At 40.8% G+C, this 26,529-nt stretch overlaps 1 protein-coding gene across 1 annotated transcript; it reads right to left on the bottom strand.

Annotated features, from left to right (window-relative positions):
• Nucleotides 1-48: 48 nt before the first annotated feature.
• On the bottom strand, nucleotides 49-26,164 carry LOC139335762 (protein-serine O-palmitoleoyltransferase porcupine-like). Its single transcript, XM_070969548.1, has 13 exons — nucleotides 26,011-26,164; nucleotides 24,820-24,962; nucleotides 24,281-24,473; nucleotides 20,052-20,095; nucleotides 19,176-19,357; nucleotides 18,958-19,088; nucleotides 15,157-15,282; nucleotides 7,552-7,652; nucleotides 5,304-5,380; nucleotides 4,835-4,898; nucleotides 4,472-4,557; nucleotides 1,691-1,798; nucleotides 49-1,291 (listed from the first exon to the last, which is right to left on the bottom strand). Exons 2-13 carry the CDS (start codon nucleotides 24,953-24,955, stop codon nucleotides 1,190-1,192), a joined length of 1,350 nt encoding a protein of 449 aa, XP_070825649.1. The 5' UTR covers nucleotides 24,956-24,962; nucleotides 26,011-26,164; the 3' UTR covers nucleotides 49-1,189.
• Between the last annotated feature and the right edge of the window lie 365 nt (nucleotides 26,165-26,529).

Here is a 26,529-nt window from a genome sequence, read left to right as displayed (position 1 = left end):
GGAAGGGGATTTAAGTCCATCCTGCCCAGCAGCCTTAGGTCTTTCCTGTGTTTTCTTTTGTTGACTAATGACTGTCCTTAAGTTATTTTGAAAAGGTTTTTTTTTTTTTTTTTTCATTTTTGTATACTTTTTTCACCAACACAGCAGCAGCTCTACAAGTCCATAGATGTCACCTTGCTTAGTGGAGGCCTCCTATTAGTTAGAATGCTGGAGTCAGGCTTGACTGGGAGGAAGTCAAAACTTAAAAAGAAAAAATCTTGCATATCAGAGAGCTCAGGACTGTCAAATTATCCAGCTCTACGTGTATTGGCATAAGACATTGGCATAAGTCAACATAGAGGCTGGCCACAGTGGAGTAATGAGAAGTGCATTGCATATACAGCATATACCAACAGTTTATAAAGCACTGGTAGAACTCATCTTAGGACATGGCACACTGAGGTTCACAGTGTCCCTCTAGGTAATAGTAATTGTATTAGAAATCTTACACCAAGATCTCAAATGATAAACCTGAGGATGTCCCTAACTTGAGGACATCCCTAAAGTGTATGTGCAGTGGGCTGCACATTGCAAAGTAAATTTAGATGCTACAAAACTTTTTTGGCTTATGCTAGGTGAGCAATTTTCATTGAAGTGACCAGTATCTAGTTCTCACAAGACATCCATGATAGCACCCCCCTGCAATGGAAGCAGGCATGAAGTGCTATGTAGCACTGGTCCATGCTCCTGTATGTACTTGATTGAGGCAAATGATTCTAATTACCAACAGACAAAAACAAACAAACAAAAAAAAAAAGATTTGCATGACCCCTCCAGCCTCCATACACCAGAGTCAGTCTGGCAGCAGATAATCACAAACCAGGAGCTTGTTTTTATTTACAGAAAGATTTAATAGAAAAAAAATACACAAAAAAATTGCAGCAGTAAAAAAACAAACAAACAAAAAAGGTGGAGGTATGTGCTACATTCTCTACATCTATCCATCGCTCCTCAACTTTCTCAATCCCAAACAGGTCTGAAGAGGTTTGTTTATCAACTCCATCTTCACATCCAAAGCACCTTCTGTCCATCTGTGAAAGCCGCATCAGCACAGATCCAGTTATCCACCTGTTTTGATATTCACTGACACAAATCCACTGCATCATGAAGTATTTGGTGTCTGCTGGCCTTTCCATCTGCTCCAATGATGTCACTGAATTAAACGATAGAAGACCCAGCAGGCGAACACAACCCAGTGGCTGGCCCAGTTCAGTTCAGACCACCTCTGGATGGTGTGGATGGCTGCATAACCCTGCAAACAGAAGGCCCCCCGAAAAAAAAACACCCATATGGATAAGAATTGTAACCCAAAAGACCCTCTCTCAGTCTCATGTGTCAGTCTGTGTAGGCCTGATCATTGTGGTGTATAGTGCTCTAACTTCTCATCTCTAGTACTGTTTCATTTAATGTTTTTGTAGCCACTTCCATTTTCGATCACTGTTAAGCTTCCATCAATTAAACTCAACACTTCCTGCACAGATGTTTCATGTTAAAGGCCTTCCAGCAACTGTAAGGGCACAATCCCACCCTTTCCTTGTAGGCTTTTCATTTAAAAAAAAGTAGATAAGTGTCCTATACTATATCTTTTTGACATTTACGTGGCATGTAAATATTCCTTTTTCCTTGGGCTCAGTCCTCAGGGTCCTCTTACCTCTTCCACTTCCTGTTCAACTCCAGGATCAAACATCGAGCCAAGGTAGGTGAGGTGAAAGATGACCAGGAAACTGAAAACCAGGTTCAGCAACATCACCCAACATTCCTACAGGCCAAAGGAAAAAGAATAAACTGTGAAACAGCGGCAAGAACTTTTTCATTATGCCTCTCAACCTTTTTAACCCTTAAAGTAGAACTTAAAATGCCCTGAAAATCTTGTCTTTACTGACTCCCTGTGGTTTAATATCTCACCTTGCTGCAGTGAATGTAGAAGTTTACTCCTGTGACATTATTACTGCATGTGGCTGCAGGTACAACAAAGCACATTTCTGACAGAAGGGAAACAGGGCTGAAACTTTCGACCAAAGAGGTCAGCACACACATCATTCAACCTGTGTTAATTTACTCTTTAAAGCTCCAGGACACTTATCTAAAGTGGTGTGCAAAGCATCTGACTTGTAACAAATATCCAGCAGTCAAGTTCTATTTTATTTGCAGCCAGTGTCATGGCTGAGATGTTCCACAATTCCAAAACCTTTTGTACCCATTAGTCAGTTAGACAACAAAACATGTATAAGGGCCCAACGTTAAAAACTGTAAAACAGTAAAACATGACAAATCTGACAAGTGATGACATTTATAGCCACATGTCATCAACCACTGGCTGTTGTGGTATACGTATCATACAGTATCTGGTCTTTTGTAATTTTGTAATTGTAATTTTTGTAATAACTGAACTAAAGGATTTGCCTCAGTGGCGTAGCCACATAAGGGCCAATGTGGGGCAGTGCCACTATGATTGACAGCTGGCCCACCCTATCAGAAGTGCCTGGCATTAACTTGAAAGGAAGGTTGCGTTAGGGAATGAGTTTGCGTCCCTCGTAGAGGTGATGGACAGCTGTCCGCCAGACATTTTCCCGTGTGTCAACAACCTGTTGAGAGTCATGATAACGCTTGCCACAACCTCAACCATGCACATGCTCTCTCTCTTTCTCCCTCTTCCACCCTCCCCACTTTCTTCCCAATTCAGTGGCCATCAGGACGGATTTAGCTCCGAGTTCATCCTGATATTCTCTCTCTCTCTCTCTCTCTCTCTCTCTCTCTCTCTCTCTCTCTCTCTCTCTCTCTCTCTCTCTCTCTCTCTCTCTCTCTCTCTCTCTCTCTCTCTCTCTCTCTCTCTCTCTCTCACACACACACACACACACACACACACACACACACACACACACACACACACACACACACACACACACACACACACACACACACACACACACACACACACACACACACACATTGAGTGAAATATAGTTTGTGATTCATGACATTGCTGAGGTTGAGTTGGTATATGTCCCACATAATCACACAGTCCTCTGTGTATTGATACAAACCTTACATCTGATTTGTTGTGGGCCAGAAATAGCTCTGTAGTGTTCTGCCTATGTGTTCTGTTTATGTCTGTGAGATACTTCTGCTATATTTACACTCATGCATATATTTGTGCATTGTCAGCTTGCTCCATGTGGCTATGTTTCTGCTGTCTCTGGTTTTTTGCATCTACCAGAAACAATTCTGTCATCCGTATCTAGACCGGACAAACTCTGTTATTAGCGTTCATTTTATGTTTTCTGTAACATTAAATTGATATAAACTAGTGCTGTCAATCGATTAAAATATTTAATCGCGATTAATCTCATACATGTCATAGTTAACTCGCGATTAATCGCACATTTTTATCTATTCTAAATGTCCCATTAATTATCATTTTAATACTGTTATCAACATGGAAAAGTGGATAGGCTTGCTTTGTGCAAATGTTTTTTATTGAAAACAATGTGTAATGTTATATTTCACACTAACATTTGAATGAATCAAATCTCACACAATTTAACACTGTCAATAAACAGATGATAAAAAAATTAATACTCGGTTACAAAAAAGCCACTTCAACAACCCTTTCTAAGGGATCAAAACAGGGTGATACAAGATAAAGTTACAAAGTGCAAATCATTGTAAACTAGGACTCAGGCTATAGTGCAGTTAAACCATGGCTTAAACTTTCCTTTCTTAAGTTTCCTCTGAACATACAAGCAGTCAGACTATAATGCTCTTCTATTTATTCACCAGAGGCTTATCAACGCAGCCTCTTATTTCTCTCCAGAAACAATGAACATTACTCGGCTATGGCTGCAGTAAGCTTGTTTTTAGTTGCGGTATCCATATGCCTCTGTCCAAACTTTGGTCTTGTCAGTCGACCCATCTGGCAACTTTTTGAAACTAAACTTTCTATTCAGAATCTTGTTCACATCCATTTCAGCGTTTCGCGCTTGACATCCGCCTACACTTTCACAGCTAGCGAGCAGACAAGACCAAAACATGCATGGGGCGCGCCTATTGTTTTGTTTGCGGTTTACAGTTGGATCCTGTAGTTTTTGTAATGTTACTAGCAGTTGTCCCAGCTTATAAAAAACTATAAGTTCACTAGGTCACAAAGAACGTTAATCGCGCGATAAAAAAAATAACGCCACTAAAATTGATTTGCGTTAACGCCTTAATAACACAATATTTTTGACAGCACTAATATAAAATGAAGACAAACAGTAAAATTTCAAATCAAATTTCCTGTAACTTTAAGCTTCCCCTACAGCAGCATGTCAACTGTAAACTTTGTCTGAAAACAGTACATATGAATATGATGCCATTTCTTTCATGCCCCCCATAACTGCATTACAAACCGATTGGACTTTGCTGTATCAGCTGAGTAGAGCTCAAGTTGTACCTTCTTGTGCTGATGGCTGCAGTCAGAGGTACAGGGCCTTGACAGGATACAGGCACTGAAGATGGATGCAAGCTTCTTTCTCAGAACTGAGGATGAGAAATAAAATCAACAACATTGCTCAGTCAGGTGTGAAGACATACTGGCTTGCTTTTATTAACACTATGACAGTAGTTCAACAGTTAATGAATATGCACCACAAATGCTGGGGGCATAGAGTCACCTGCTTTTGGCAGACTAGGACTAGTCCACTTAAATAAAGCAAAAATCTAATTTCTGTATCTTGTATTGTAACTTGTAAAAGAGAATATTATTCCCTGTCAATGGTTCAGCTTTTTATAGTTCAAGCAGAAAAGTTATTCATACCATGTTCCACATATGTGATGAAGCCCAAAGACAGCAGGACAGCCCCCAGGTGAAAACTCAGACCCTGGAGAAAATAACCAGCACACTAATTTCAAGTAGTGAGTGGCAATCATTCAGCATCTTACAAATGTGCATACTGCCAATATGCAACACTAACCTAATTCATTTTAACATGCAATTGTCATTACAACATCAGCATCTTCATTCAAATATTATAGTGTTTTCCACCAAGTAAAGTAAAAGCACAGAAACCTGTGTAAACTCCAATATTCTATCAGTAAACCGTTAAAGCCACAGCACAAATGGGTGGCAGGAGATAGCTTATCATGTGTTCCCATACTGAAGTGTGTAAAGATGGACTTGCAACAAAAGAATAACTGCCTGTAACATGATTGTAGTATACTGTATAATAAAATGGCCACCAACACTGTAAAAAGCTTTGGATTAAAATGTGTATCATCTTACTAACATGCAGTAAGGCGCTGGCTGTATATGTCACCAGAATGGCAGGAAAAGTCCCCAGTGTCATGGCATTTTTAAAGACATCTGAGGAACATGGAAAACAGAACACAGTGAACATACAACATAATGAAAATACATACAGTTTTTAATGTAACTTTAATTAAACCTTGTAGATAAAAATGGTCAGTGTTTTAATGTACCAAATGAGTTGATACTCATTTAAACTGCAAAATACCAGCCAAATTGTATAAATACCAGTGGTTCTGCATCTAGGAATGAACCAATACCAATATCGCTGTTGGGTTTAGCACTGTTTTCATATACTCAAAAACTGTAATCGTAAAACCTTATACCACCTTATACCACTTCACAGTGACACAGCAACTCGTCAGTTGAGGAGGTAGGTGGAGGGGATATAATGTCAGTAGTATGGAGTTATTTTAGGATAAACGTGGATGACAAAAGTAGAATACAGAGGGTTGAAAAGTAGCTTCTTTAACAACAATAAATAATCTAACAATAAAACATCTAAAGAAACCAACACAACACAGAATTCAGGGTGTTTGCTAATTCTAGCAGCAGGAAATAAAAACATCAAACTTTGCAGCAAACACTGGAGAAGTGCGAGAAAGTGTTGTTTTGTATGCATTGTTATCTCATTAAAGCTGCAGTAGGCAACTTGTATAAAAGTAATTTTGCTATTTGCTAAAACTGTCAGCAGTACATGTTTGCTGTCTGGGCATAGGGACAGTTTTAGCACCTGAGAATCTGTGAAAAAAAAAAAACGTCTCCATTGGTCCCACCTACTGCTCCTATTGTGATTCGCAAGAATCCACCGCGCCCGACACAAAACAACCAATCAGAGCCAGAGGAGCGTCTGAGGGAGTGTCTGACATCTGTCAATCACTACTCACACACGCTGAGAACCGCCCCTTCCCTCCGCTCATGCTGCCGGCTGCCGCTCAGTCAAACAGCTCTGTGAGCAACGTCAGGAGGCTAGTGAGCGCTATGGTGGAGCAACAGCCACCCGCAAAGGAGAAACTGCCCATACTGCCGCTGTCAACAACAGCATATACGGCTAAGACAACAAATAACCATGAAGCTAATATGGTGATTGTTACAGTAACACTCCACAGCGCGTATGGTATGTTAGCAACTGTGATGTAGTGGCTGTGCAGAGTTAGCTTGTTTCCGATGCTAAGGCTAACGTTACTTGTTGTCCATGCAGCTGCACAGACGGCGCAGGAAGGAGGGGCTTGGAGGCAGGGCATGAGTGCAGTGGAGAGAGAGGGGGAGTGATGTGGAACTTGTATTGGTTCAAATTTTCAGGCTAAGTCTGCTCTCTTCTCCATCTTACCTACTGCAGCTTTAATGCATGTAACAAAGACAACATCTTCTCTATCCTGTAGTTTTGTGCTTGGTCGTCTTTCTCCTCTCTTCTCCTTCTGCTTTCTGGACATATTTTTGGCTCCAGAGCTGAAGTCTGGATCTGTGATTACAAGCAACCGACTGCCCCCATGATCCTGTGCAATGCCCACTCCCACAATTACTATTATTAGTCCTAGAATTTTTATTATTATTACTATCACTATGAATTTCAAGTTCAACCCACAAATTTACGCTGGATTGAGGGCAAGGCTTTGTAATGGCCACTCCAAAAACACTGTCAATTTGGAATACGCATTTGTGACCAAGCTTTAACTTCCTGGCTGATATCTTGAGATGTTGCTTCATTATATCCACGTAATTTTCTCCTCTCATGATGTCATCTATTTTGTGAAGTGCATCAAGTCCTCCTGCAATGATCATGGCCAAGCCGTTCAATTATTGTTTGTTGTTTATACCTGTGTAATATTGTTTGTACAGATGAACAAGGTAACTTCAGGTGTTTGGAATTTGCTCCCAAGGACAAACCAGGCTTGAGGAGGTCCACAATATTTTTTGCTGAGGAGCGACATCATAGCCATTATGCCCTTACTATTTCAAAGGTAGATGTTGCATATATGTGAAAAAAATGGTCTGAAAATGGTAGTAGTAGGAAAGATCAGAAGAAATTCAAATATATGTAGGAATTATCATCTGAGGAGTATGAATATCTTGCCGGTAGTTTTAGAGCTACCTCACTCCATGACCAAAGCGTCGGATGGACCAATAACGAGACTCTAGCAGGCTAAAAAGACTACGGCTTGTTGTTCAGTCAGCAGTGTTTGGTAATGCTTGTGTCTTTATCAGACAGAGTGGAGGCTGGGACTTACAGGTTTTCAGCCATCGGGACATGGGGATATTCCAGGATGTCACCACCAGGACCATGGAGCGAGGCATTTCCACACTAAGAGGTTTCACCACACTTAAATCCCTGCACAGTAAAGACACAGATACATAATACTGGGGAATGTGGTATTAGGGATTCACTCATTTCAGGAACGTTTGTGAATCCCAAGCACTTTAGATAAGCCTGTTTGGACTACTGCAATTTTTTAGTTCTGGTATAACTAGTGGTGGGTATGTGAGGTTTTGGGAAGATTTTCTTGCGTACAAGTTACCTGGAGACTGGTCGCTTACACCTATGATGAGCTATTGACTACCAGTGTGGAGCTGGAGTTCCTTTGGCATATGTACCAAATGAGATAAGGAGACACTGTTAGATACTTTTAAAGTTTCTCTTTCAACAATTAACAGGGGGTCACTCACCGACAGGGCAAATGATCTAACCGCCGTGTAGAACTACCAGCGCACCTGCAGGGAGTGCAGGTTACTCTGTTTCACAAAGATGTGGTTGATTGGGAATATATCAGACCACCCACTACACTTTAGACTGCTCCTTTATTGATCCCAATTTGGGAAATTATTTTGCTGCAGTAGCGAGCCAGCTTTGTGCTAGTACCTTAAGAAGAGAGGAGGAGGTCTTGCTGTTACTCTAAGTGGTCTGGACATGTAACTGCAAAGGAAAGGATTTGCACTCCTGATATTGAACTGACGGCGGTAGGATCGAAACCATACCACCTTACCACTGGAGTTACATGCCATTGGTGTCATTCTTTACACTCCACCATCTGCTGTGGCATCAAACACGAGTGACATCATCCACACAGTCATCACAGGACTTCAAACACAACATCCCGGCATCCTACCAATAATGAGTGGGGATTTCAATCATGCTCTCTCTATTAACAAAGTTCAAGCAATATGAACTTTTGCTTGGGGGGGGGTGGCAATATGAAACACCCTTAACACAGCCATGTCCTGTGAACACTCCAATCAGGAGCTTCATCTTGTCATTAGAGCAGGGACAGTACTGTGTCAGGCAATGTTGGGAAATGTTGGCGAGGAACTGTGCCAGAATAAGCACCAGAAACAGAGATAGGACAGCATGCAATGGCTGTGAGCCAGCAGCCTCTCAATGAACTGTGAAAGAGACAAGGTAGGTTCAGGCAGGGAACAGAGGAGGTGTGAGGCAGCAGAGGAGCCAGTTTGTGGCAAGATAATTTATAATAATAAATTTAAAGTATCCATCATACATTGTTCTTAGAAGTCTGCAAGTATTTATTTTTATGAAACTGGAAGTTATCTATTTCTGTGTTTTAAACAACGAGATTTGTGTGATGTTATACTGTGTTGAAATAAATTAACAAAATGTCTCCTCGCTGGTTGCTCGGACACATTCAGAATCATTAATGTTAACTGTTGTTGTTAGCATTGTCATGAATAGGCGGCTCAAATATGTATTTGCAACCCCAAATCCCAAAAAGTTGGGGACGTTGCATAAGACGTAAATAAGAATAAGACGTAAACAGAATGTGATGATTTGTGAATCATCAAAACAACATATTGAAAATATCAAAAAGACAACAAACTTTGACACTGAGAAATTTCATTGTTTTGTGAAAATTATATCCTAATTTAGGATTTGATGCCAGCAACACATTTCAAAAAAGTTGCGACACTGGCAGCAAAAAACAAGAAAAGTTGTGAAATGCTAGAAGAAAAAAAAACTGATGGAGCAACTCACAATGAATTAGGTTCACTGACAACAGGTTAGTAACATGATTGGGCATAAAAACAGCATTTCAGAGATGCTGAGTCTTTCTGAAGTAAAGATGTGGAGGGGACAAACTGCGTGCAACAATTTAAGAATAATGTTTCTCCATGTAAAATTGCAAAAAATGTGGGGATTGCATTGTCTACAGTCATTAAAAGATGCAGAGAGTCTAAAGAATTCACTGTAGTAAGGGATAAAGCTGAAAACCAATATTGGATGGCCATGATCATCGGGCCTTCAGACAGCACTGCATTTAAAACAGACATGATTGTGGTGGACGTTACTGCATGGAATCAGGAACACTTTCAATGATAATGAAATGATACAATGATACAGATTGTGGAGCAACCCATGCTGCCAAGACGACGAAGTCTTTTTCAGGGAAGGCCTTGCTGAGACTACAAACTCAAACTCAAACCACATTCTGCACGTATTACAGCAGCACAGCTCCGTAGTGAAAGAGTCCTTTTCTAAACTGGCCTGCCTGTAGTCCAAGCTCATCACCCATTGAAAATGTTTGCTGCATTATGGAATGTAAAAAATACAACAAAGGAGACCCCAAACTGTTGAGCAGCTGAAATTGTACATAAACCAAGAATGGGAAAACATTCCATTTTCAGAATTACAGCAATTGGTCTACTCAGTTCAAGTTGTTAAAAGAAGAGGTGATGCAACAGAGTGGTAAACATGATCTTTCATCAACTTTTTTGAAACGTGTTGCTGACATCAAATTCTAAATGAGGATTTAATGATTTAATGAGGATCATGGACTACCTCACTGGCCTCGGGAGTCTCTGAGGTTGTTATAAGCAACACTGGTGCACCTCAGGGATTTGAATTGGCACTTTTCCTCTTCACTCTGCACCACAAACTTCCATCTAAACTCCAGTTCCATTTTCTGACATGAGAACTTGTTGGATGCATCAGCAAGGACAACAAGGAGAAGTACAGAGGACCGATAGATAACTTCATAATATGTTGCAACAGCAATCATATGAAAGGCAATATCAGCAAGACCAAAGAACTGGTGGACTACCAGAGAACCAATAGGCACCCTGTCCCAGTTATCATCCAAGGAAAGGAAGTGGAGAGGGTGGACTAACACAAGTACCTAGGGGTCTGAATCAATTAAAAAAAAAATGACTCAACACATAACACTGACACCCTATTAAGGAAGGGGCAAAGCAGACTGTTCTTCCAAAGGACAGTTAGACCCTTCAGTGTGCGGAATAGGCTCCAGACTTTAGTTCTGATATATTAGTTCTCTGACCTGAGACCCTCCTCCAACTTGGCTTATTATGAAGCATGACCAGACCTTTTAAGTTGTGAGACCTCAGTTGTGATAAAGAACTCTGAAATATTTGCTAAATTGCTTTATACATAAAATTCATTATTACATACATTACTACATCACATTTGTACAACACACTTGAGATGGTGACATCTTATAAGTACCTGGGTGTTCATCTGAACAACAAACTGGACTGGACTCATAACAACACTGCACTTTACAAAAAAGGACAGAGCAGACTCTATCTGCTCAGGAGGCTGAGGTCTTTTGGGGTGCGGGGGGCACTCCCGAAGACCTTCTATGACTCTGTTGTGGCCTCTGCCCTATTATACAGAGTAGTCTGCTGGGGGAGCAGCATCACAGCAGCTGACAGGAAGAGGCTGGACAAACTCATCAGACAGGCCAGCTCTGTCCTGGGATGCCCTCTGGAACAGGTGGAGGAGGTGGGGGAGATGAGGATGACAGCCAAGCTGTCCTCCATGACAGTCAATGACTTCCACCCCCCCCAACACACACTCACTGCACTGAGGAGCTCCATCAGTGACAGGATGCTACTGTCAGACTGCACAACAAAAACTGCTCAATGTAATCTGATAATTATCTGTAAATCATCTGTAAATTACCTGTGCAATAATCTGGGAAATAATTGGTGCAATAATCTGTGCAATCCATCCTGTACATAACAGTCTGCAAATACAATTTATAATTGTATGAGACCAGGAGGCAGAGCTGCAGTCCTACACGCTTCTCTGCGCCTCCATTAGAGCAGTTACCCACACAACACTCCATAGAGACTGTGTCTGCCCCCCGACCACGTAAACTAAGTAAACCAAAAGTACCGAGAAGAGGAGTTAAACATAAGAATCTAATTAAAATTAGAACAACCTCTGCAATAGTACAACAAGATAGGAGAATTAAATGTGGACTCCTTAACATCAGATCTCTGTCCTCTAAAGCTGTTCTAGTAAATTAGTTAATATCAGACCATATTGTTGATTTATTTTGTCTGACTGAAACCTGGCTGTGTCCTGAAGAGTATGTGAGCCTAAATGAAGCTACTCCTCCGAGCCATATTAATACCCACATTCCTCGAGGCAGCGGCAGAGGAGGTGGAGTTGCAGCCATTTTTGACTCAAGCCTTTTGATCAACCCTAAACCTAAACTCAACTATAACTCATTTGAAAGCCTTGTTCTCACTCTTTCTCATGAGAAATGGAAAACAGTGCAGCCAGTTTTATTTGTTGTAGTATACCGCTCTCCTGGTCCTTACTCCGAATTTATAGCTGAGTTCTCGGAGTTTCTATCAAGTTTAGTCCTTGAAGCAGATAAAGTAATTATTGTAGGTGACTTTAATGTACATGTCGACGTTGATAATGACAGCCTTAGCACTGCCTTTATCTCAGTATTAGACTCAGTTGGCTTCCGCCAGAATGTACATGAACCGACTCACTGTTTTAACCACACCCTCGACTCAATTCAATGCCATATCTCAATACAACAGAGGAGTCTTATGCTAACCTTAGTCCCTCCCAGATTGACTACCTGGTTGATAGTGCTACAGGATCGTTGCGTATGACACTTGACTCTGTTGCTCCCCTAAAAAAGAAGAAAATTAAACATAGGAGGTTAGCTCCATGGTATACTCCTCAAACCCGCAAATTAAAGCAAACTTCACGGAAAATAGAAAGGAAATGGCGTTCTACCAATTTGGAAGAATTTCGGTCCGCCTGGCAAAACAGTCTTAAAATATACAGGAAAGCCCTCCACAGTGCCAGGGCAGCCTATTACTCTGCACTAATAGAGGAAAATAAGAACAATCCCAGGTTTCTCTTCAGCACTGTAGCCAGGCTGACAGAGAGCCATAATTCTATTGAACCATGTATTCCTTTAGCTCTGAACAGTAATGACTTCATGAGCTTCTTTAATGATAAAATTCTAACTATTAGAGACAGAATTCATCGACTCCTGCAGTTAACAGGTACTGTTTTGTCTTCAAACACAGAAACCGTAGAAACTGTTACTCAGGCTGCCGCAGTTTTAGACTGTTTTACTCCTGTTGACCTTAACCAACTAATTTCAATAATTTCATCATCAAAATCATCTACCTGTATTTTAGATCCTATCCCGACTAAGCTGTTTAAAGAAGTATTACCTCTAATTGACTCTTCAGTATTAGACATGATCAATCTCTCTTTATCAACAGGCTACGTACCACAGTCCTTTAAAGTAGCTGTGATAAAACCGCTACTGAAAAAGCCTACTCTTGATCCAGGGGTTTTAGCCAACTATAGACCGATATCCAACCTTCCCTTTCTCTCAAAAACTCTTGAGAAAGCAGTTGCCAATCAGCTGTGCGACTTTCTAAACAATAATAGTTTATTCGAGGATTTCCAGTCAGGATTTAGAGTGCATCATAGCACAGAGACAGCACTGGTTAAAGTTACAAATGACCTTCTAATTGCATCTGATAAAGGATTTGTCTCTGTACTAGTCTTATTGGATCTTAGTGCTGCATTTGACACCATTGACCATGGCATCCTATTGCAGACACTGGAACATTTCGTTGGCATTAAGGGAACTGCGCTAAGCTGGTTTAAATCCTACCTATCAGATCGCTCTCAGTTTGTACGCGTTAATGATGACTCCTCTGTGCTCACTAAAGTCAGCTATGGAGTTCCGCAGGGTTCTGTGCTTGGACCAATTCTATTCACCTTATATATGCTTCCTTTAGGTAAGATTATCAGGAAGCACTCAATAAATTTTCATTGCTATGCAGATGATACCCAGCTATATTTATCAATGAAGCCGGAAGAAACCAGTCAGTTAACTAGACTACAAGCATGTCTTCATGACATAAAGACCTGGATGATCTGCAATTTTTTGATGCTAAACTTGGACAAAACTGAAGTTATAGTAGTAGGCCCTAAACATCTTAGAAAGTCACTTTCTGATGACATAGCAGTTATGGATGGCATTGCGCTGGCCTCCAGCACCACTGTAAAGAATCTGGGAGTCATCTTTGACCAAGACATGTCCTTTCACTCCCATGTTGAACAAATTTCAAGGACTGCCTTTTTTCACCTACGTAATATCGCAAAAATCAGGCATATTTTGTCTCAAAATGATGCAGAAAAACTAGTCCACGCATTCGTAACTTCCAGGCTGGATTATTGCAATTCCTTACTATCAGGCTGCCCAAATTCGTTGCTGAATATTCTCCAGTTGCTCCAGAACGCTGCAGCACGTGTTCTGACAAAAACCAGGAAGAGAGATCATATTTCTCCAATACTCGCCACTTTGCACTGGCTCCCTGTAAAGTTTAGAATAGAGTTTAAAATTCTCCTCCTTACTTACAAAGCCATAAATGGCCAGGCACCTTCTTATCTTAAAGAGCTCATAGTACCTTATTGCCCTACTCGAACACTGCGTTCCCAGAATGCAGGTCTACTTATGGTTCCTAAAGTCTCAAAAAGCAGAACAGGAGTCAGAGCATTTAGCTATCAAGCTCCTCTCCTGTGGAACCATCTTCCAGTCTTTGTCCGGGAGGCAGACACTGTCTCTACATTTAAGAGTAGGCTTAAAACTTTCCTTTTTGATAAAGCTTATAGTTAGGGCTGGCTCAGGCTTGTCCTGGACCCGCCCCTAGTTATGCTGCTATAGGATTAGACTGTCGGGGGACATCCAAAGATACACCGAGCTCCTCTGTCCTTCTGTCCCTCTCCATCCGCACACTCTCATGTCCTACCACGGCGTGTTACTAACTTAGCTCCTTCCCCGGAGTCTCTGTGCTTTGTCGTCCTGCAGGTTCCCATGGACAGTGGCTGAATCTGGATTGTGGATTTCAGCTGCATCTCCTGCCTTGGCCCTGCCTGACATCCACTGCAACTGCTACTGCTGTTATTACATCCACTGTCACTGTTACTGTGATTGCATGTCTGTCTCTCTGTCTCTCTCTCTCTCTCTCTGACTGCATTTCTGTCTGTCTGTCTGTCTGTCTGTCTGTCTGTCTGTCTGTCTGTCTGTCTGTCTGTCTGTCTCACTCACTCTCCCGGTCGAGGCAGATGGTCGCCCACCCAGAGTCTGGTTCTGCCCGAGGTTTCTGCCTGTTAAAAGGAAGTTTTTCCTCGCCAAAGTCGCCAAGTGCTTGCTCATGGGGGAATTGTTGGTTTCTTTGTACATAAAAGAGCTTGGTCTGTACCAGCTCTATATGGAAAGTGTCCTGAGACAACTTCTGTTGTGATTTGGCGCTATACAAATAAAATTGAATTGAATTGAATTGAACTGAATTGAATTGAATTGAATTGAACTGAATTGAATTTAAGATAATGTTTATTTTTATTACACTCTTTTGCATATACTTGTTTTTTTTTATCTAATCTATCTTCCACTGGTGCTGCTGTTGGAATTTCCCCTTGCGGGACTAATAAAGGTATACTGACTTGAATTGAACTGAATTGAATTGTATTATAACCGCAGGATATATCTCCACTGTCCTCAAACTCATAGCAGCTCAGCCTCAGTTAAACTTACCATCTGACGTTGTCTTTTTCTTCAGTGAAGCCTGCTCCAGCCAACATGCTAGTACCTTCACTGAGGTGACCCACGAAGTAGTTACTGAAGTGGAAGGACACTGCATTCTCATATGCATGCAACCACCTGTGCAACACACCACATCCAAGTCAAAGATACATCTTTGTAAGCCATTAAAGGTTTTACAACATTCATATCTGAGAATTATTTGTACTCGCTGTTGAGTTGACTGACATCAGAGCTTATGAATGCAATGCTATGTTGTGGCTGAATAGCAAAGTTCTGTCATCAGACCTTCCTCAGCACCTGAATGCACCACCAGGAAGAATTAACAGATCACTTTGTGATTTTAATACTATTCAAACTCAAGTAGATGTGATGTAAACCAGTGCAGACATGTGGGCCATGAGATGCAGTTGAATGCTCCAGAAAAAGCTAGCGAGTGGTCCTTGAGTTCAGAATGTTTTTGTCAAAGTACCCGATAGTGGGTTACTATAACATCATACTCCCCAGCGTCGTCAGCATCAGGTTTCTGGGGATTTAACTGTTAATGTTTTTTGACCAGCCCATAATCTTTCTGACAGAGGAAAAAACCTATAACAATCACAAAATCCTTGCTGTTTCCTGTGTATGCATGTAAGAACTGGGATGGACTAGCCCTCTCAGTTCTGCTTCCACTCGGCTGTCTGGCTTACACAGCACAACCTTGTCTCCTACAAATTACATCTGTACTAAATTCTTTTCAAAATGATGTTGTGAAGAAGCATAATTGCTTCCTGGATTATGTTCAGAGACATTTCTTTGATTAAGTGAGATATGTTTATGTACCAGGCTGGAGTCAAGAGGTGGTCAGGATAGGTGGTGGACATAGAAGCGCTGGTAGAAGAAGTATTCAGATCCTTTACTGAAGTAAAAGTACTTATACCACACTATGAAAACACTGGAGAAGTAAGTAACTAAGAGTCCTGCATTCAAAATCTCACTGAAGAATTTAAGTATTATCAGCAAAATTTACTTCAGAGTATCAAAAGTAAACATACTTATTATTAGGGATGGGAATGGAGAACCGGTTCTTTTTGAGAACCGGCTCCCAGTAGCTCAATTCCTTGGAATCGTTTGCCTGCCTGGTTAACGATTCTGCTTATCGGTTCCGCCTGTCTTGCACATGCGCGATAACGTCACGCACACTGCATTGTTTTGGTTTAGAGTGTAGCCAATATGGCGTCGAGGCAGAAACGCTCCAAAATATGGCTATATTTCACGTGAAAAGTTTCCATTTCTTCAAAGGGGTGAAATACCTCCAACATGCTAAAACATTTGTCCACACAGCATGCAATTCATTTGAATTTCGGTAGGTTCATTCGTTGCATTTTATCTGGCATGTCTGTTCAAATGAAAATCAGAAATTTGAGTTCTGTCAGAGTTGCACGTTGTTATTTTAACCAGTATAGTTCTGCTTCACACTGTAGATGCCCCAAAATTCAGGGGCATCTACAGTGGCAAAAGGGTGCAAACCTTTCAGCACAAATCTAGTGACCTCTCTGTGACATTCCTTTATCCTCGTCTCGGTCATTTTACTCTTCCCTGCCTCAGTGAAAGGAGTGGTTAGAGGTGCGTGAGACCTGCCGGTGCCCACTGCAGCCTCTGAGCCAGCCTGACTCTGGCAGTCAACATCATCTAAATTTGATGGAAGGACATGGAGATGATTCATGTGGCAAAAGCAGTTTACACAGTGAAATGGCGCTAACCTTAACACAACAGACACGACTTGTAAGAGTTCAACATTACCTTCGGCACTAATAACAGATGGCGCCCTGGTGTTTGCTCTGATTCACAAGCGTCGCTAAGTAGCGTATCAAACACGTGACATTCCTGCAAATGAATTGCATGCTGTGTGGACAAATGTTTTAGCATGTTGGAGGTATTTCCCCCCTTTGAAGAAATGGAAACTTTGCACGTGAAATATAGCCATACTTTGGAGTGTTTCTGCCTCGACACCATATCAGCTACGTTCTAAACCAAAACAATGCAGCCTGCGTGACGTTATCGCGCATGTGCAAGACAGGCGGAATCAATAAGCAGAATCGTTAACCAGGCAGGCAAACGATTCCAAGGAATTGAGCTACTGGGAGCCGGTTCTCAAAAAGAACCGGTTCTCCATTCCCATCCCTAGTCATGAAGTAGAATGCATAAGTTGCATAAAAACGAAGACTCTATGAATACCCTATTAATGCACAAGTAACTCAAACTTTAAAGTGAAGTACTTGAGTAAAAATGCAATAAAAAGTGCAGAATCGCGACACCAGAATCCAGAGTTCACAACCAGACTCCTGTCTGTGGTTACATTTATGCAACAAAAGCAATTTGGTTAAGGATATGGAAAGATTGTGATTGTCTTGAGTCACTGCTTACTCCTCCTGTATGAAAACAGACCAAGATCTTCCCCTAACCTTAACCACAGGACTTTGCTAGCCATTGCCTAAAACATAAAAAGTTGAATAACACGAGTGTCTATGATTGGATTGTGTATTGCACAATTGTCTATTTTGGCGGAAAACAAATGAAATACTTTGTCAGTGAACATTTTACTGATACATACAGTGTCAACATTTTTGCAACTTGCCAGGTACATTAATTAAATCAGTGGTACTCAACTGGCCTGGCTTCGGGACCCACCATCACCCCTTAATGACAAGCCGCGACCCAAATCAAGGAAAAAAGACGGCACTCCACTCCATAAAAAATCCACTTCAAAATAAAAACACAGGATTTATTACTTAACATTTTTTTCCCAGGCAAAGGCCTGCAACCCACTGAAAACGGGTCCCACCATTTGAGAATCACTGTTCTAGACCAGTGGTTCACTGGAACCACTGGTTTATTGACAAACATAGCACAAACCATGACAAGATACCTGCTGCAGTTGCGTTCTGAGATTTTTGCAAGAGAAGGTGGCTAAGCTAAGAACAGTGTTTCTGGTAGCACATGACCATGTAGGCATACAGGACGTGTTAAAGGATGTGCAATACTTGTGGAGCTGGTGACTCATTTTGAAGAAAAGTGAGACTGTCAAAATCACTGATATTTCCAAAATGGTTGTACAAATAAACAAGTGTTTTAATTCAATTGAATCTTATCAGGCTGCTGGTTTATTTTATCTGTACAACAAGTATCAAACATTACAGATGTCACATAACGTAAAAACAGAAAAAGTAGTAAAGTGCCAATTGAACACTGGTGCCACAGATTTGAGAACTGGAGCTCTCAACGATTAAATCACGCTTCAAATAAAATGTGATTTGTGTGGGGGTTTTTTGTTTTTTTTGTGTGTCGCAGTAGTTGTACAGCACAGTAAAATGACTTGAAAATAAGGCAGTAGTGTTCAAGCCAGAACAGCAGGGTTCATCCCAAATAACTCTTACACACACCCAGGCCTGAGCCCCTGATCACACCACTGGTAATAAAGCACAGTACTGTTAAACTGGTGTTTGGAGAGATGTGACATGCTTTCTAGCAGTATGAATATAGTGATAATGGGAGCAGAACAGCATTTTCTTAAAGACGATCCAATAATAAATGTCTCCTGTGCATGTCTTATGTTAAACACTCTGCAGTCAACTAATGACAGCCTGTGGGGAAAAAGCTATTCATTCTCACCCTGAAAACAAGCCTTACCTTTCTTAAATATATCTTGGAAGCAGGGAAAGAAAGACAGGCAGTATGTTCTCAAATCAACATATTGTTAAAGCTTTAGTTCACTAAGTAGAGAGGAACAAAGATTTGAATGAAAATGTGCCTTACTTCTGTGTGACTGTGTTTCCATGGATGGGGATGAACAAAGTGAAGAGGTAAGGGGCAATACAGGTGGACACCAGGAGACAGATCTGACTCTTCATGAGGCTGAGGGAGGAACTATGCAGCCACAACCAGCTCTGAGGAACAATACCTCATTACTTCCACAGCACTACACATGAAGCAAAGCATGCACACAGAGGAAGAACGAAACATCAATTACCCACCAGTTTTCTGCCTTCAATTGCATTCTTATAACTGGAGAAGCTGATCCAAGGGCCGAAGACAACAGTGGCCACAAAGAGAACATAACCGGCAAACTCCACTGGGGAGGGCAGGGTGCCCACTGTTCCTCTGTCCAGGTCAAATGCCAGGGAGATGGCCTTCATGGCCACCACCATCTGAGAGCCTGACACACACACACACACACACACACACACACACACACACACACACACACACACACACACACACACACACACAACTGACTCAAAAAACAACACAGTGGAGATCAACTAGCATCATGGCTTGACAAATGGTACAAAGTAGAATCCCTTGTTTTCTGAGTTGGAACAGCACAGAGCATGGCTGCTTGATCCCGAACCACTTCCTTACTGATCTTTCTTTCTGAATAAATGTTTCGTGAACACAATGAAGGTGAAAACCTTACTTGAAAAATGATTCTACCTGGTCTACGAAAACTGTCCTAACATCTTCTGTGGCTCTGGAGGGAACTTTCTGAAGCTACTTAGTTGCATTATGTGAATTGCAGGAGGTTTTGGAGCTTGACTCATATTAGGCACTGGAACAAGGGACTGACTTTTTTTGAGTAAACATAATTTTGTCATTATTACAGTGTGACCATACTGCTTACTGAAAACATTCTTACAATGCGTAAAGTTAAAAAAATCTGTTCATTGAAAAAAGATCATTAATATCCTGTCAAAAAACATGGTTTTTCTTTTTCACCGAGTACCACAGAGGATTTATCCCTGACATAAAGTAATAGCTGTGGGAACACTGCAGTATTGTAGACAATAAATAAATAAATACATAAACAACTTCCATGATGGTATTCTCTGACAAAATAATGAAATATTTACCTCTTATTTTATGCCAGGTCACCATGTCAATTAAATGCAACTCTCTGAAATGAAGACGTAGAAAATAATATAACAAAACTTGAATTATATACCAAAAACTACAAGGTTTGCAGAATTACTTAAGAAATTAATTAATGGTGAATTTGCACAAAGATACAGAGGAAATGTAAAGTGTAAAACTATACAAAGAAGTAGGGCTGGGTGATATGGCTGAAAACTCTATCACGATATAAGTGTTTAATATCGGTCGATATCGATAATTATTGCTATTTTTTATGACCTAAATAAAATAAGGACAAGGAGAAAAATACATTAAATTTAAACATTTTTATTTTAAATTTAACCTTCCTCTGAATTCAATCCCCTCAGCTATCGAGGCAGAAAGGAAATGTCAACACAACCATGGAAAACACTCAAATAATAAATGTAAAAAAAGTGTAAAAATGTAAACAGAGAGAAACCTGAGAACCTTTTTTCTGCAGGTTTATTGTCAGGATTTGCACATATTTGAACACATTTTATTCACCTTCTAATGAATAAAATGTGTTCAAATACGTGCAGTGTTTTGGAAACACAGCAGAAACTGAGGTAGACTTGACATCTGTAACATACAAACAAACAAACATGATAGACAGCACAGTAACACTGACTGAACTATAAAACCAGCCTAGACATATGAACAACTTTAGTCAGTCTTCTTACTCTAAACATACATGAACTATTCAATTCTATTTTTATTGCAAGTGTGTTAAAAAAAAAAGAAAAAAAAAAAAGGACGTGTAAGAGATGTTTATAACCTGGCTTCTCCTCAGAGCTCAGTGAAGCATGCCTTTAGCTATATGATATGCCGCTGCCTCCGTTGATTTGTCATCAGGCACTGAAGCAGATACCTCTGCATGGTGGTCAGCTGCTTGTGCAGTGGTGCTGCGGTTGCGGACGTTGGCGAATATGGCTGTGCTCCAAAGAGTGAGCGCGGCTAAGGTGGTTAAACAAGTTTGTGGTATTACCGGTCTTGGTGGGGACGATAGTCTTGCATAAGTTACAGACCACATTGGTCTGACTACGGTCTGACTTATAAAATCCAAAAAACTGCCATGCTGGCGAGCTGACTTTCCCTGTTCTATCGACAATTTATTCGCTCGCTGCAGCGCTTTCTATTTTTCATCTCACTCCTTAGTGGAGCAGACAAATGCATAATATAGCCCGAATCGTTCACTTTGTGATAGAAGCATGAAATTTGGTACATATACTCTTCAAACCCCACTCTTTTAAAAAATCACATTAGCCACGCAAAATTCCAAGATGGCCGCCCCAAAATCCAAGATGTCCGCCCAAAAATTTGTTTTTTCCATTATAACTCAAAATGCCTTGATTTTAAGCCCCATAAATATATTGGACTTGAATATAAAGTTAAATATTGCGGACATTTTGGTACCCTACATCTTTGTATCCATTACGGTTCTTGAGATACAGCATATAGATACTTGTATAGAATTGGGAGAGTGAGAAAATTGTAACACTGATTGTTGTTACGTGCATATGGTTATATGAAAACATAATTTCCATTATCTGTTATTTTCATTAGGGTTATAACATGAAATTCAAAAACCAATATGGTGTCCAAGATGGCTGTCTTTGCTTTGAAGTAATCATGAATTCAGCAGAGATGAATCATGAATTCAGAACTTGTCATAAAAGGTTAAAAATTGGACATTTTGTGACAATTTTCTGATTTTTGTTATGGTGTTAGGTAGGCTATGTTTATGAGGTTTTCAAAAACCACCGCAAACAATATATCGCCCCCCCCTAGTGGTTTTTTGCCCAAAATCCGAAATTTAAGACTTCAGTTTGAAACCCAAAATAAGTGATAGAAGAGATTTTTCAATGGATTCTGTTACTATTGGGTATGGGAGGTGTGTGTGTGTGTGGGGGGGGGGGGGGTTGTTGGACGTTTCAAAGACATTTGTTTCGCGTAAAGGGCAACTACTCTCTGCTTACTTGCAGGGGAGGCCACGTGAAGGCTGTCTTCTTCTCCCCCCTTTTTTTTGTTTTTTTTTTTGTTTTGTTTTGTTTTTGTTGTTGTTGGGTTTTTTTGGGGGGTTTTTTTGGGGGGGGGGGGTTCAACTATATATAAAACTATCTAACATTGGATGCAAACCGACCGCTAGGGGATGGTACCTAACACTATACTATTCAGAAGTTGTTACAAAATTCCCTAATTTTCCAGATCCCATTTAAGCTAAGTGCATCTATTACAGTTTGTAAGATACAGCATATTTACTGTGAATTACACTTCACAGTTGCAACTGCACAGAGCTGTACACGAGACCCAATTTGTAGCACTTGCACCTGCCACAGCAGCCAGATTTACAGCCACATGTGGTGAGCTGCTCGCATGTCTTGGCTATTGGAGAGTTGGCTGTCCAGAAGACCTGCCATTCCTCACCAACCTTTTGCCATCCCCAGTCTGTAGGGTCCTCTGCTTCTGGCTGCTTCAACATCATAGCTTTTCCGCCGCTGCTTTGTATTAACATCCTCAGGCTCACTGCTGGGGCCAGCAGATCTGTGTTTCCTTGCCCGATCCAATTTGGTGTTGTTAAACAACAACCGGCAGCTCAAGTGGTATTTAGCCTGATTTCGTCTTAAAGTAGCATCAATACCACCACCTTCATCCAACCTTGCTGGAACCAGGATCAATGGCATTTCCTGCATTTGATGAAACAAAGGTATGTTTGTAGCGAGATTGGCATAGCCATCATTTTCAAGGGTGTAACGAGTTGAAGGTGCTGATAAGTTTTCGTTTGTTCTGTCTTTTTGACAAAGACAACATTTAGACCAATCAGTTTGTTTTTTTGTAAACATGGAATCTGCCATTTTGGGTTTGATTAAGGCCGAGGGGTTATCCTTTTTACCACATTAATCAAATAACACACATTCCTGTATGGGATACAACTAGGTTCTGTTTATTTTCGGGTAAACCTACACCTAGCCCGATCATTCATTCATTCATTCGTGCCATTTAAGTCCCGTGTGATCTGTACACCATCCGGGTAACTGAAGCCCCGTTACCCTTGGCTCGGATCTCCCGCGCTGGGAGATCATATATTACACACACACACACACACACACACACACACATATATATATATGTATGTGTGTGTGTGTGTGTGTGTGTGTGTGTGTGTGTGTATGTATATATATATATATATATATATATGTATATGTGTGTGTGTGTGTGTGTGTATATATATATATATATGTGTGTGTGTGTGTGTGTGTGTGTGTATATGTGTGTATATATATATACATATACATATACATATGAGTTATAAAGGAAAAACCACATTTTTGGGCGGACATCTTGGATTTTGGGGCCGCCATCTTGGAATTTTGCATGGCTAATGTGATTTTTTAAAAGAGTGGGGTTTGAAGAGTATATGTACCAAATTTCATGCTTCTATCACAAACTGAACAATTATCTCCTTGTCTGCTCAGCTACCTCGCGGAGCATCAAACACGAGGCAACGAGATGGCGCAACCGAACATGATGTTACATGATTGGCGTGTTAGTTAGTTACGTTGCTCGGTTACCTGAGAGCGAGTGCCTTAGTTCATGCAACCAACCTCGCTTCGCAACTTCACGTTTCTTCCAACGAAGAAAAAAAAAAAATCGAATGTTTTATCGAATGCATTTTTTATTGATATTGATGACGTGTATATCGCGAGAGATATCGCTATCGTTTTATCGCCCAGCCCTACAAGGAAGGGTAGACATTGAGTATAACCATTCAACATCCAATGGCATGGTACCATTCCAGCACAAAGAATATTACAACATTACTACTTTACGACTACTTTGATTACACGGATGGTTTATCAGGTACGGCTGGGCATTGAGCCTCATGACTTTTGGGGCCACAAAGTTTCTGCTGTCCATGGGATACAGCTAGCTCCATATTTAAATCTAAATTTTGTTAACTTCAGATGAACAAAAATGGTCTTTACTCTGCACCAATGAACAAACAAAAACTAAACAGAGCACTCACAAACTGAAAATAGAGAGTTTACAATATGACATAGCTGCTCCACAGGGTCATGTTGCCACCACTTGTTGGAGGAACAAGAGGCATCCTCCCTTAGTACAAGTGATTTTGATTGTTTTGTTTTGAAAGCTGTGATAATAAATTAGGTTTCCAGGACACTATGTGATTTTTGCAGTGTCTTCTCACCCAATGAGGAGGTAGATGAGGATGATGACCGAGAGGAAGATGCCCCTGCTGCTGGAATGTCGGCTGAGGAGCAGAACGAGGTAACAGAGTGCGCTGAGTGACAGCACCCACAGCATATGCAACTCAAAGAATAAGAAGAGGCCGTACATCCCAGCCAACACTGATGCTACATGTTTCACAGTGGACACCCCTCCTGAGGAACACAAGCACGAAAACACTTGAATAATAAGTCCAATGGCCTCTTGGTTGAATTTGTGTTGATTCTAACCAGGTGTAATAAATGTGTACTACAAGGAAAACCAAAAAACTAGTTTGCAAAGTCAATGTCATTGTTATCTTATGTGACATGGTTGCAAAAGCAACACAATACAATCTTAGATGGGATTAATATTGAAATCAAGGAACATTATCTCAGTGTATCAGTGCAGGCAACATCCAAATTTACTTCCAACTACAGTACAGTCAATATCAATATCATAGCTAAGATGAACCTTCCTGTGAAGGCTCCTATCTGTTGATATGCAGCCAGCGCAGCTCACCCAGTCTGAAGCAGAGTCTGCAGATCACACAGAGCACCAGCAGCCTCCAGACCTGCTGCAGGCCCTGCTGGACTGTACTGAGACCACAGCTCTCAGCTAGCTGCTGCCACACCGCCAGCCTGCTGGATATGTCCATCCTGCAGCTGCATGTACACGTATGAACACACACACACACACACACACACACACACACACACACACACACACACACACACACACACACACTCTATTGTGGAAACTGTGGAAAGCTCTGCAAATCAGTAAATATGGCAGGGTTAGATTTAAAGGATATTTACATCAGTGTGATAAAGTTGCATCGTTCTCTCCACCCGGCAAAAGGCTGCACACTCAGCCTGCCCTGCACTCTCTGTCCCCCTCCTGTATGTCCCAAACACTGCTCTACAGTAGGTTCACTTACTTTAGATTAGGGCTGCAACTAACATTAATTTAGGTTATCAGTGAATGTGATAATCATGTTCTCATTTATCTGATTAATCTATACAGCCTCACAATATGACCAGCACAATTTTCCAAGTCTAAGGTTACCTATATTCAATTTACAAGACTCAAATATGTGATTCGATACATGAAATACAACGTTGTCAACAATTTAATGCTATTTCGAAGCCATTTATACCATTTCGGGTTAGACTAATTATTCGAAACACCTCTGAACAGTAACTACTGCACGCATGAATTAGAATCAACACCAAACGGAACTTTCACGAGCGGAGGATGTATTTGAAGCTTGTGGTATCGGACTGCATTGGTTTTATGAGGGTGAGCACAGTAAACTGCACATTGCTCATTGTCCGTGTAGTCCATCTTCCCAGACTCAAAACATGCTGCCTGCCTCCTAACGTTAAAACCGCTGCCAAGCTAACGTTACACATTTTAGCCAGCGTTGGTTAGTTGAGCAGCTTTCTAACGTCGCCAATAAACGTAGCTATAATGACAGTTATTCGAGCGTATGCGGAATTTAGTTCGCGTTAGTTCTGCAAACAAACCAGTGCTAATTCAGTGATATGTGGCAGGGCCTATCAGTACGAGCTCAACTGCTGTTTGAACAGACCCACAGACATTAGTGTGTCGTTAGTTAGTTAGTTAGTTAGTTAGTTAGTTAGTTAGTTAGTTAGTTAGTTAGTTAGTTAGTTAGTTAGCTGCTGCTGTGGTGAAGAGGCTGGTCCAGACCTGGGGTTCTTGTTCGTCTCGTTCTCGTTCTTGCTGTTGTTGTTGTTGTTGTTCTTCTTCTTCTTCTTTTTCTTCTTCTTCTTCTTCTTCTTCTTCTTCTTCTTCTTCTTCTTCTTCTTCTTCTTCTTCTTCACCTACTTTCTTCTTCGCGTTCTTCTTCTTCGTCTTCGTGCTTTTATGGACGTTAGCATCCATTACTTTTTTTGGCATTACTGCCACCTTACGGTCGTAATGCAAAAAATGCCAAAAAATCTAAACGAGCAAGCAGTAATCCAAATTGCATTTTCATTTTCACAGACTAATATGGGTGTTCGATGCCCATATTATAATGAAAATGCAAAAGCTGCATTTTTAAAGACTGAACCTGCTCTAAAGTGGGCAATGTTCAAATGCAATAAGTGAAAAAAGACCCCAATGCTATTGCATTCACATTTACATATTAACATTGCTCTTTTGGTGACAAAATAAAAATAAAAATGCAATTTTAAAACAATGTAGCCTAATCTCCATTTGTGCAAG

Source organism: Chaetodon trifascialis, chromosome 8 (genome assembly GCF_039877785.1).
Source record: "Chaetodon trifascialis isolate fChaTrf1 chromosome 8, fChaTrf1.hap1, whole genome shotgun sequence".
In the NCBI taxonomy this organism is placed as follows: domain Eukaryota; kingdom Metazoa; phylum Chordata; class Actinopteri; order Chaetodontiformes; family Chaetodontidae; genus Chaetodon; species Chaetodon trifascialis.
Note: the sequence above shows the minus strand (reverse complement) of the source record. Positions and strands in the feature narration are given on the sequence as shown.